Source organism: Corvus brachyrhynchos, unplaced genomic scaffold (genome assembly GCF_000691975.1).
Source record: "Corvus brachyrhynchos isolate BGI_N302 unplaced genomic scaffold, ASM69197v1 scaffold70, whole genome shotgun sequence".
NCBI lineage: Eukaryota > Metazoa > Chordata > Aves > Passeriformes > Corvidae > Corvus > Corvus brachyrhynchos.
Window position 1 is genome coordinate 7344889 of NW_008236217.1, and position 13883 is coordinate 7358771.

General features: G+C 35.3%; 1 protein-coding gene across 13 annotated transcripts in view; it reads right to left on the reverse strand.

Moving 5' to 3' along the window:
* Positions 1–13883, reverse strand: part of QKI (QKI, KH domain containing RNA binding) — a 155648-nt gene that overhangs the window by 92737 nt on the left and 49028 nt on the right. For all 13 annotated transcript variants that reach the window (XM_017746112.1, XM_017746105.1, XM_017746123.1 and 10 more), the window contains one exon: positions 760–876. In XM_017746112.1, coding sequence (XP_017601601.1) covers positions 760–876 — 117 coding nt within the window. The remainder of the gene's footprint in view (positions 1–759; positions 877–13883) is intronic.

Here is a 13883-nt window from a genome sequence, read left to right on the forward strand (position 1 = left end):
TGGGAGGGGGTGCGTTCTCCTAAAAAAGAAGCAAAAGAAAGTGTATTTCTGGGAATAAAGAGGAAACATTCAGAACTACAGTGGAGATGTCAGTGTAACTCCAGCAGCAGTAGCCAGAGGTAGAGGGAAATAGCTAGAAAATAAACCTAGAAAAACAGAGTTACCACGAGAGCAACCTGACATTCAGGAAGGCTCTGTTCTATCATGCAGTTTCCCTATTCATATGGGCAGAGCATGCATATTACAGCACAAGGCAAGAACAGCCCTAATTACTTTGCAACTCCACCTGAACACAAAACAAAACCAGAAACACAGCGCTTTTTGGTTCACTCAGACAGAAGTGACTGCTGGAAATACAATTAACTCTTTTTTTCAATCCATACTCCATGTACAAATCATTACTTTGGTAATTCAATCCAAGAAAGTTATTAATAAGACCTTTGAGGTTAACAGCTCTTTCCTAGAAAAATACATTTAACTTCAATTTTTACCTTTACCTTGTGAAATGTGACACAATTATAAGTTACTTATTATTTAAGAATATAATTGCTGGCTACACTCCCAGTTGCAGAATTATGGAGCATGTACATTTTACTTCTTCAGGACAGCCTGTGTTATTTACTAAGTTTATATAAGACACTAGATAATGACAAAGCATATAGTGAGAACATAACAAGTAAGAATGAGAGACATGAGCTTATTCTCCATTAGAAATCAAAATTATGCATCTGAAACTACACTACCCCTTTAAGACCTTACCTTCTTTTTGTCCCTCATTGAGCCCTTCCCTCGGACCATTATCTTGCATCCTGTTTCTGCCTCAAGCTGTTTAGCTGTTAGTCCTCTGGGCCCAAGGATTCTTCCAACAAAGTTAAACTGAAAGAAAAAAATAAATAATTTCTATAAAATCAAGCAAAGAAAATTAATTAAAAATGTAACAAGATATATTTCTGTGTTTAAAAATATCAAGGGTTTAATGGTTTAGGACACCACAATAAATGCCTGAGGTTGAAAAATGAGATAGGTACTGTTTTTCTACATTAAGTACCCACGTGACACCAACTTTGGGGATACAAGTTTCAGGTGAAACTAGGTATTTTAGATGTAACATCAGGCAGTCTACAGAAGCAATAGTGTTAATTTCCTCCTCATTAAGTTGTACAAGCTCTTACAGAAAGCTCGGGCCACTCTCCTCACCACTAACATGTCCAGCCATGCTCATCCGTAGGCCAGCGAGTGCATCACAGAAACACACACAGGGGCTGGGTGCACGACCAGACATGCACACAAATTTCAAGAGGTGGGAACGCTCAGGTGCTGGGGGAGCTGCAGTCCCACAATGGCACAGGATCTTCGGGAAAGGCCCCTGCGCTCACTGTTCAGTTGTTCCCTGCTCACAGCTAAGGGGCCTGCAGACAGCATTCTCCTTCCCCAGTCCATGTGGTTCTGCTGGGCTCCATCTGGGAAGGACATCTAGAGTAACTCTTCTTTCTCTACCCATGCCATGGCATTTTCTTCAGGAAAAAAAAATGAGGCCTCTTACATGTTTATTTTAGGTTTCATGGGGCAACATTTCTTAAAAATATGGTATTTTCGTACACACACACATATATAAAATATTTATACATGTAAAATTTTATGTGTATATACAGACAAAACAAAAGCACATCACTTTTTGTAAGTTGTATCATTTATTCAGTTGCACATACAAATAAAGCATGCATTTCATGTTTAATTGGCTGACTTCAGCAGACAGCCCCCCACCTACACTCAACACAGTACCACCACCATTTAACCATACATAACATTATTTCCTAGTTGTCCTCAACAGCTTTTCCCCTTTCATTATTTTTAACCACACATTCTGAAAATTATGACATAAATAAAAAAAGTAGTAAGTGACAGCAGCATTGAGAACACAGAGCAGTACTCTGTGACAACTGCAGCGCAAAGATGGAACACCAGCTCAAAGGATACATAAACAATGAAATTTCAGAGCAAACATTAAATTCCAAGAAGAAATTAAGAGAACAGAAACTCTGCTGTAAGGACGTAAGTCTGGATATTTTAGATCCCGGTAAAAAAAAGTTATTCAATAGAATCGTGAAGAAGTTGTTGGCTTTCATTTCCTCAGCTAATTAAAACTGGGCTTGAGTACTAAAACTCAGCATACTTGAAATCTTTATGAAACTGCAAAGACCAGAAATGATTTAAGAGTGAGCAGAAATAATGAACGCAAGCAAATTAAAGTTCTTTAAAAAAAACCCCAGTGTTTCACGGCAGCTAAACTATTCATAGAGAATATATACTCCCAAAGTTATTTAGTATTGCAAGCTCAGAAAACAAAGACATATTATGAAGCCTGAATCAACTATTGGGAGGTGAGGGGGTGGGGAGTAAAGACTAATGGAATTTGTGAACACACACAAACTGTGAATCATAAGAAATTAAGGAACATTCACTAAGCCTTGATAAAGCAATGAACTAGTAACTAGTAATAAAGTTCAGCTGTGAAATATTATTAAAATATTACATCTCACATTTCATGTTTAATACCAAAATTGTACCATTGTCTTACATGAACAACATCTTACTCGCCTTTCTCCACAACCACACTGCTGCACACCAAACCTTTAGATATCTATGCCATTCTACCTAACGCTAAAATAGTACTGCAAAGCTGACTTTAAATCAATATTTTAACCAACACACAAGCTGACTATTGTTATATTCTCAATCTCCCAAGAAGAACAGCAGTCTCCAATGTTTCATTAATTTGGATCAAGACTAAAAGAATAATTAAATAATAACATACTTCGGATAAAAAATAAATAGAACAATATAGGATACTAAGAAAAAAAAGGGAGTAATCTGTATTAGTGTCAAGTTTGCAACTTTATTCATGTTGTCTGAACACTATTTAGAATTTGTAGTTGAGAAATCACAGACTTAAAACTGCAACACATTCTGTTGAATGTTAAGCCAGTTCCTTTACCAGTTATGCCAAGGATATCCTCCTTATAAAGAGCCTTCAGGAATTGTTCCAAGGCAGCTCAACCCTGCCTTTTCTTTCCAAATGGTATGTATTAACCTTTTTGGATAACTATTCCTCCCAAACCCCAGCCTGTTCTCATTGCCTCTCTTGCGCCCTACAATTTGATCATTTCTAAAAGCAGGATGCCTAGACAAGGCAATACGTCTACTGAGATCTCAACTATGTTAAGTTACTCAGAACAATTTTATCTTATAAACCACATTCTTATTAACACATCCCAGGTTGGTTCTTTCCCTCCCTCAAAAATTCAGCTTTTATGCTTGTTTCAACATTCATTGACCCCAAATACTCTTCTCCATTACCTCAGCCATGATCCTTTCCCCTAGTTTTATATTCATATGAAGTTCTATGCCCCCCTACAGCAGCATATTGCTCTACATTTGTGTAACGAATTCCACATTGTTTACTTCAGGCACATTAATTTCAAGACAGAATTAAAATTCAAAACCATCTTTAGAAGCATTTGGTAATGACTTAATTTTTTTTCTAAGCATACTTTCTATCCTACCAACCAAGTTTTCTTCAATGTGTTAAGAGATAAAAGATGAAGGAGAACTCTGCAGGACCTCCCTACCTGGGGCGCAGTCTTAATTGACTCATCAGTAATCAATTATCATAGATTAAGCCAATTATTGCTTTAACAAATGATCCCCTACTTTTTATACCAATCTATCACTGTCAGTATTCAGTTCCTCAGACAACCATCTTAAAAGTCCTAGCTCAGAACTCATAGAAAAACATAACTCAGACTCTTCTGACAGAGACAGAGCAGTGACCAGCAAGACCACAACTAAGAAACACAGAGTAAGCCTTCAAGTTAGACAGTTTTTTCAGAATCCAGTTGTATCTGCAGCTACTGCTTCTCTTACCTATCAGGCCAGCTAGACTATCAGACAGAATTACCAGAACGAGACATCTGACAAATTCAGAAGACCATCCTTAACATCTAACTCAATATTTCTTCTGCTCTTTGTCTCATACTGTCACCCAATCACACTCTTCATTGCTTTGTGTTTCTCTACAAATAACATACCTGTGTTCAGGAATACTGTTTGTTCTAACATTTGTACAGGGACAAAGCTAAGAATATTTCCCTTTAATTTCTGATAGTGTTTCTCACTTTGCATTTGTCTAGTACTGTAGGATTCACCTTACCCCCAGAGAACTGCTAGTTTAGAGCAGAGGTTCAGAAATCAATTTGACCAAAAAAGGGAGTAATCTGTATTAGTGTCAAGTTTGCAACTTGGCTGTACTACTTTGACTGTATGTAACCTCACACATGTTGAAAAATGAGATTATGTTAAAAATTAAGCAGAAGTGGCCCTTATTAAAATTAACTGCTTCTACATCAACAACACAGAAAAAGCAATCAAATGAAGTCAGTCTTTCCTTCCACAACAACTAATATCTCTACACTCGATATATTTTTATATGTAAAATTTTCACTAGTGGTATTTCACAATTGTTTTCCTGAGTTTTATTTTCATGTGCTCAAATCTTCCTCAACTCAAAATCACAACTAGAGAAACAACCTCCAGAAGAAGGTGACACACAAACACAAGAGCATCCTAAAAGCCAAGAATTAAAAGTGTTTAGCAGAGCTCAGGTGCTGAAGTTCCAACCAGTTACAGCCTTGTTGCTCTCCCTCTCTGCTTGTTTCTCTGCATCATCACTCACATTCCCTTAGTTTGCTAACCTTTCACGTTTGAAGTTTTCAGCATGTACAAACACCACTGGAACGTGCCAGTGTGTAAGACAGTTGCTGCCTTTCTTTGAGAAGATATCCAAAACACACCCCCTTAAAGAAAAGCAACAGACAGCATATGTTGGGACACTGAACACGAGGATCTTTGTTACTCAAAGACTTTAAGCAGTAAAAAAACATATTAGGAAAAAAAGCTGCTCCAAATTCTAATGTTCGCACCTGCTCTGGGATATTAACGATTATTCTGCAGCAACTGACGTTCCCAAGAGTCGACAAAATTTCCATGTGGTGACCTAACAAGTCCACTGCATGAGAAATTCCCTGATAAAAACATCTTGTATTCCCTATGCATAGAACAACTAATTCCTAAGCAGACCAGCTGCTTTTACAGTCCTTCTACGCTTCACCAGTCCCCACTCCCACAACAAAAGTAGTGAAGAAAAGCAAAAATGAACCATGCCAAAGACTCAGAGCTGCTGCAAAGAAGTGTCTGGTTTCTACAGTATGGGAAATGCAGAGTTTAAGGAACCTTCCATGCAAGTTAAAATCTGAGGACCTTCAGGTAGACCAGTAATATTAAATTTCATACTACTATTGTGACTTTTGTATTTTGTGTTTTCCTTTGAAATATGAAAATAAGATGTGGCAAGATCTAATTTAACTTATGAAAAAAAGTGTCTTTACTTCATTACTGGAAATGAATTTTAAAAAATCCAATTTGATTGAAATATCCAAATCTAGCAAGAAAGAGCACAAACACATGCATTTGATCGAACAATTATTTAACTCAATTAAAAACTCATTTATTCTACCATCTTATTAGCAAATGTTCCAGTGACTTACTAAACATTGATTTTGCAGAGTCAGTTACTTATCACTGGAAAAAAGCCAAAACAAGCTATTCTTCAAGTCTATTTCAAGTTAAGGAAATCAAGAAAAGTCTCAGAAAGCTTTTATGTTCCTTAGGTACAATGCATATTTGAGTACTTTTCATACACAGCCTAAACTTTATTTTAAGGAAAGTCTCAAGAAAAGCTCAGTAGTTCCTCATTATACCAAAAGCAAAAGATGCTCCACACTTCATGCTGACTTTCAGCATACTTTAAGATGTAACAAGCAGCTAAGTTCAGAAAAAAATTAGAAACACACAAAAAAGGACCCCTTTCTTTAATAATGATTTATAACAAATGCTTTGCAATCTATGTGTCTAGTAATCTAGCATTGGTTTCACCTTCTGACCCCCAGCTTAGAAAAATCACATAAATTCTATTATTTCCTTAAACACCCCCGTAACTACAACTGAGTACTTGTAACCATAGATGTCCACTCTTGATGATGTTAGTTAATTCTTATCCTCCTGTAGAAAGCAGCTTCAGTATAGTTATGCCATACATGAAAACAAGTTCTCCATTTTGAGACTACCTTTACATATAGTTTCCTTTTTTTTTAAATCATAACAGGTCAAAAACTGCAGACTTCTCAGTTAACAGGCAGCCTCACCTTCACTTATCCATATTTTTTCCAAATTACATTTTACAGCCTAGTTATATGCTAGACATAACCGCCAACTGGCTGTGGATTTTCATCAAGAGAGAACACTATACTTATATCCAGCCTTCTCCATAGTCAAAACAGCTTTCAGATTGCACACTGATACATTAAACAAACTAAAGCACCTCAAAAATGTGCTTTAAAATGTCCTGGTGGTTAGTTTGATTTTTGAAGACACAGAGAGCAGCATTTTCTGCTCATTTCATTTTCATATGATTTTCCACACCAAATAAAAAACATCTGAAGACCAGGACTCCGCATGGTTCAGTGGTTAAAATATGTCATGGTTAAGACGCAACTGAAAACTGGATGTTATAATGGACAACATCTGCTAATTTTATCTTAGGCAGCAACGCTGGCAGTCAGTTTAGCCACTTCAGAGGAAACCTTCTATGTCTTCAGATTGCAATAGTCATATTCCAAGACCATTTAGGAGATAACTTAATCTGACAGAGTCACAGGCTAAAATGCCAACCACAGAAATGGAGTAATGAAGAGACACGAAGGAACTGCAAGACAATGAAGGCACTCAAAACAAAGTGTGATGAATGTGTATGACACTCACAATGGTGTTTGTTTAATGTTAGTACTCTTTGTGAGCAAGATTAACATCTCTCCAAGGATTAATATATTTCTTAAAGATACAATTAAATTCAAGTATGTATTTTCATGCATGTTTTTTATTAAAAAAAAACAGCCAATGCATTTAATTGAAACATTTATATGCAAACAACCTGGAAATACTAAAGAAGAAGATAAAACATAACACTACGCTGACAGAACAAATACAAGAATGGACTCTGAATCCAGTAAAAGCTTTCACTGACCCACCAAAATTAGCAAATTTAGGTTTGATTTTTTTCATTGATTTCTTTTTAAATGAATATTGTTTTATGATACTGGTAATACAGTTTTTCATAAAATATTTCTCAGAAAATCTTGTGTTGCTCTCAACCGAGTTTTAGATAATGATAAAAAAAAAAATCAGATATGTGTGGCTGATTTGATTTTTTGAAAGTCTCTAACCTGAAACAAGTATAAAACCACTTGAGATATTAGAAAACAAAATACAGCATATTAAACCTTAAGATACTTTCAGTTAGGTAGTCTAGTGTTCAATAAACAAAACTTGTAGCATAAAGTTACAGCTAGGTACCTTTGATGAAGACTGAATTTCTGAATCTGAAACATTTTACAGGAAAAAAGAAATGACAAACGGGCAAATTACTTACATTGCATATGCTTTCTAGAAATAACATTTTCCAATATTTACTCCATTAGTATACCATGCCCACAAAACCATTTTCACAATGACAACTTTGTCAAAAAATTGGCTTCTGGTTGTTGCTTTGGGGTTTTTGGTTTTTTTTTTTTTTGGGGGGGGGGGGGGGCTTTTTTTACAAGTACAGTTGCAGTGATGTTTATTTATGCACATGTATATATACAAACACAAACAATGTTACCAAAACCAGCATTTACACCTGTAAACATGTAATTTGCCAGTAAGACAGCAGGGATGGATTAAATACATAACCTTTCAGTTAACATTTACAGCCCCCACCCCCTTATTTCAGTCAAAATATTTTCTTTAGATACTTGAAACTGTTGCCACTATCTCACCCCATACAGAAGATGACACCACTACATTTTTTGGTAGGTTGTGATTAACAAAACAGAAGGTTTCTTTTTCCATGAAGAGAAACCTCAAATATATTTCATACCTTAAGTATTTTCAGTGATTCAACATCACACTTATCACAACAGAAAACAGCTACACAGCTTTTGTTGAAGCAGTAAGAACTACTATAAAATAAAAACAAGTGCATCCCATACACGACTGACTCAGTGACCACATCATAGATTAACTAAAAACAAAGGCCAAGTTTACATAAACAGCCACTTGTACATATTTCAGAAATCAAGAGGGTAAAGCATAATGTTTCAAGAATAATGCTGAAATTGTGGTATCTTTCATTAACTGCATTAGCTTGTATTCTGAGGATTAAATGTGCTCCAGTGGAATTTGTCAAGTTTGTAACATAGTTAAGAAAAACAGATTATCTGATGAGATTTTAAAGGGAGAAGAGGCTGACAAAGCAGATGGTATTATCACTGTCAATACAGTGAACAGAGACAATAGTAACCACATTTAGAAGGTAATTTTTACACACAAGCTAACTTTAGGTAGTAGTTAAGACTGCTAGTGACAACATGTGAAGTTGTTTCCCCAAGTCTCTATCAAACCCATCTACTGCTGGTCATAGAAGAGATGCTGCAGGCAACAATGCATGAGAAACATTCTCTCCATCCCTAAACATGTCATGTTTTCTAAGCAAAACAACCAAGTAAAGGCCAAAGTACACATGTAGTGAATATCAGCAGCATAATCTGCTTATGTCAAATATATCCACTTATATTTGGTGTGGGTATCTGATATACACCATTCCAATACTATAATCAAAACTAAATGAGAACTATTGAAGCATTTAAGTGATGAAGTTAAGTAGCAAATTAGAAATGCTGTGCAAGCAACATTGTATAAGCAACCTATGCATACAAATTATTATTAAATAATCTCTTCATCACTTAAACACAAAAATAAAACCATTAACGTACTGGAGAATAAAACACAGAATATCAACCGTCAGAAAATTAGGATCTGTCATATTTTCAATTAGGTACTTTTGCGCTGGACAAACAAAATCAAAACTTCTTGTAGATCTGTTGAAATACCTCTGAGATTACTTCAAGTGTGAGCAATTTAATCTCCAACATTTAACAAAAGGGTCACTACAGCTGAAATATTTAAAGTAGTTCCAATTCTCTAAAATTTGAGTTGACACAAAGAGGAGAACAACATCTTAGAAAGGAGATAATGAAAAGATTTTTTCTTTTTCTTAGTGTATTAAATGGATAAGAACCATCTTCAGTACATATGTAATGCACTAAGACTGGTTCCATCTTTATTTAGTACACTGCATACATTTTTAACAAAGATTATAGGGTTGGGGGCATTTTTGGGTTGGTTTTTTTGTTCTAGTTCAGTTACCATAATCACTTTTAAACATCAAAGCCAGATAATAACTTCTCTTGTGATGGGAAAGAACTGATAATTATTGTGGGAGTAAGACCAGCTTGGTCTAGTTCAAAAACATGTATAAAATATGTATTAATGCAAAAACAAAGGATATGAATATAATTGTAATATATTACTAAAACATAGTATTTGTGCAGCAGGAGAACAAAGTTAACATTCGGTGTTTTGAAGTCTGATGTACTATACAAAAAAAAACAGCATCTGGAGGAAAATGAACACATTAGTGCAAAGGTTTTGACTTTTACACAATGCAGAGGTTCCAAAGAAAACTTCAGCCAGTAAAAGAGCAAATGAGTTCTCTCAATACAAATAACTTTATCTATTACTCTCTCCCAGAACTATGTTTAGCTTAAGTATTACATAATGCACTTAGTGTAGGAGTAATTTTGGTTAAATTAAAAGGAATTCGTTAAATTCCTTTAAATTACATTATATTTAATTGGGAGTTTTTTTCTTAAGTCAATTAGAACAGTACAGATTCTATGGGATGTCCAGAAAGATCCCCAGAAACTTTATCATATTTATCATATAGCAGGGCAGAACAGCTTAAATCTCCGCTCTAAGTACTGGGGTATTTATGTTTCATGGCATGCATGAGTCAGTCTTCCTCAACGCTGTTTAACTTCTAACTCACCTCATCTAGAAACCTGGTGCCATCAGCACAATTCAAACACTGAATTGTTCACGTTATGTTCGGAACCAAATAAAATCTCTTGAATGAACGTACACATGCTGCAAGTCAGCTGGCTCACAAAACTGAGCACAAAATTTAGCATCCGTTGGGACAAGTTAGTAAACAGGCCTTGCCTACACAGACTCTGCACATGATCTTTAGTAAGAAATGCTGATACAAATTTATCTGTGTTTTCCAGTAAAACTTAAATAAGTATATAATAAACTATCAGTGATGAACAGTAGTACACCTTGTTCTCGCTATAGGATTAGGAATTGCTGCCTTCCCTTCTTGGACATCAGCAATACACGTTTAATGGTTTAAAGGATGGATTACCATAACAAACAGTTTGGTCTACCTTAAAAATTGCGCATCTATTACTATTTCTTACTGGTAATGTTCTCTAAATAACATTAAAACAGGTAGTACAATAAATAAGAACTTTTAGAATGTTTTAATATGGCAAATCAGGATTTGTTTCAATTTAAGGTTTTGCCACTTAAAGTAGTTCTATTATTTACTAGAATCACAAATACTAAATTTTCAAAGGGTAACCCTGAGTCCTGTTCAACTATTAAATACTCTTTGCTAGTACCTGTATTCTGGCACTGTAACATTATTTAACAAATTGAATACATTACTTCCAGTTATGTTCTGGAATGTTCCAAAATAAACAGCACCCCCTATAATTTCAGATAGAAAACTGAGGTGATTTTAACTGGGGGATAAATTTTAATAGACACATTGCTTGCTACAATAAAAACTAAATTGTTTTTATGAAGCACCACCATACAATTAAAGCCCCAGCACCACAGCAACATAAGCATCTTGAAGTAAAAATGTCAACTTGCTGCATTTCATAAAGTCATAGAACAGTTAGAGCTGGAAGGGAACTTGAAAATCATCTAATTCCAAACCCCCAGCCATGGGCAGGGACACCTTCCACCAGACCAGGTTGCTCAAAGCCCCATCCAACCTGGCTTTGAACACCTCCAGGGATGGGGCATCCACAGCTTCTCTGGGCAGCCTGTTCCACTGTCTCACCACCCTCACAGTGAAGAATTTCTTCCTAACATCTATTAATTCTACCCTCTTTCAGTCTAAATCTATTCCCACTTGACCTATCCTAAAAGACCCTCTCCAGATCTCTTGTAGGCTCCCTTCAGGTCCTGTAAGGGTGCCACAATTTACATACCATAATTCTGCAATCTTAAGCTTCGTTGGTAGAGTTGACTTGCCCATTACGGATTATTACAGATTATTTGCATTTGTTCCTGACTGAGCTGAGTATCAGCCACTGATATAGTGATCATTCAAAAAGCTCAGCTGCTGATCACTGCAGCTGTAAGCTAGACAAACCAGATTATCCATGTGATGTCAATAAAATATCATTTTCACCCAGCAGACCACATCCTAATGCTTAAAAATACTCCAAAAAAAAAAAAAAAAGAAAAAGAAAAAAAGAAAAAATACACATTTAAAAGTATAGCTGGGATTTAGAATGAATTACTAAATCCTTTAAATCCACATCATTCACCTCTAATAACCTTTGCTGAAGGCTTTGAGAGCATGTTTAACTGACAAGCAGCTTTACAAACCTCATGTAAATACATTAGACCAGATCTATAAAAAATGAAGTAAATAAATAATAATAATAATAATAATAATAAAATCAGGCTTGCTTTCCAGGTCATTTCAATAATGGTAACACAGCTTCCTTGATTAAAGAACGAAGAATCTCAAAGCACAGATTAAAAGATATAAAGCAAACTAAAAGTAATACACTGAAGTATACCACTTTTTTCTCCAAATTCTCACCTTGCAGTTTATAAGAGGACCTTATCAAATTAAGTACTTGGTGTTGTTTCGCTTAGTTATTGAAAATCTTTAATGAAATATAACAATAGCTAGGTATTTATCTAAATGACACCTAATTTTTAGCAATGAAATTCTAATTAATGCAACAGAACCATCTGAGCAGTAGCTACACCTAGTTGGCTGAATGCATTACTACTAATCAGAGAAGTCAACGTAGAGTTTTCTTTTGTCATCTGTTTGAAATAGGTATCTGTCAGAACTTGTCATCAAAATGAAGCCATAAGAATTCAGGATGTAGTAATTCCTGTATATCCAAAACTCAGTATCTTCAAAATGTTATCTAGGATGCCAACTTAATTTTCATCCATTGAAACAGCACTGACCCACTAACACAGTCTTTCCAGAAAATATATTTTCAGCTCCTCTGGGCAGAAGATCCCATCCCACCTTATTTTTTAAACACAATGTATGTGTATGTTATCACAGGTGGAAAAAATAAAAAAAAAAAATTCTATGTTAACACAAAGATATTATCTTTAATCTCAAAGGCACTGTTTTCCCAGATTAGCTGCTACAGAGCTAACAATTTCTTCACAAATTCTTTGGCCAATTTGAAGATCAGTCTATCTAACAGCATACCAAAAATAGGTATCCTAATCTTCTAGATTTGGCAAATTACCACATCTAATCAATATTTTATTCAATTTCATTTTCTAAAAACTAACCCAAGATTTAATCATTTATGCCAGGAGATTTACCATTTAGTTCAAAATTAAGTGAATACTAAGAAGCTTTACTGTCCGAGGATTGAGTAACAAATCTTTTTTCATTTTCATTTTTCTGTAGCAAAATTACACCTTCACCATATAGTTTTGGCATTAAGAAAATAGAACCTTCAGATGGAAGCTAGAAAGCAATCCAAATCCAACAGCAGATCTAAATTTTTTGTGAAAATGAATGCAGCCATAAAACCTTACATTATATTGTCAAAGGATTGAGAAATTTCGAAGTATTGAAAATATTGCACTCCGGAAGTTCCTTTAAAGAGCAGCAGCAGTAGTCAGATACCAGAGTACAAAGGTAGAGAGGATTTAAAAATAACTCTTAAATTACTGACCTCTAACATAAAGCTTTAAAAGCTGTGTGCATCTGGTTTTTACTGTGCAGAATGAAACAATCACTTGGAAAAAAGCTAATACTATGAATAAACTTGCATTAGATACATAGAAGGAATAAAGGCAAGTTTATTACATTAGCTAAGTTCTGCTGATATTTTTCTGGATATTTTTGTATAATGTAACACAAGGGTAATACTGGCATCTACCTAAACAAGTTACAGAATTCAAAATGAAGACCCACAAAGAGCTCCTATGCTAATTAAAAAAGGGAAGCAGCACTTCACAAATGGCACCATTTAGTAAACGCAAGAGAAGATTTTCAAATTACTGTACAGCTCCACAGCCATAAAGCTCTCAACACAGAAGTATATAAAAAAAACGAAATCTGCCTAAACACAACACATCAAATTCCCTGAGCAAAGCAGCTCAAATCTCTCTAATCTCTTTTATTCAAGGCCTGAAAACCTTAACTGGTGCATCATCCCGCTACGTACAGTCCACCTGAACTTTCGCATACCGTAGAGAAGAAAAACATATACAAACACAAATTAATGCAAGACCATCTCAAAATGATAGAAAACCACACTGGTGGTACTACTAAGGAGAAGCTGCTCCTATAATAGGAAGAAAACCAGCTCCTAACATTAAGACAAATGAGACCCAACTATCACTGTCGCAGTCTTCTAAAAGCTGACACTAAACTGCTCGGTTACACCTCACTTCCACAAACACTCCAACAAGCTTTAAGGAAGGCGACAGATCTAAGAGCAGGAGATCTGGAATTTCCTGATTCCTTCCCATCCTGTCAGATTATGCCACAGCACAAGGAGCACTTACAATAGGAAAAAAAAAAAAAAAAAAAAAAA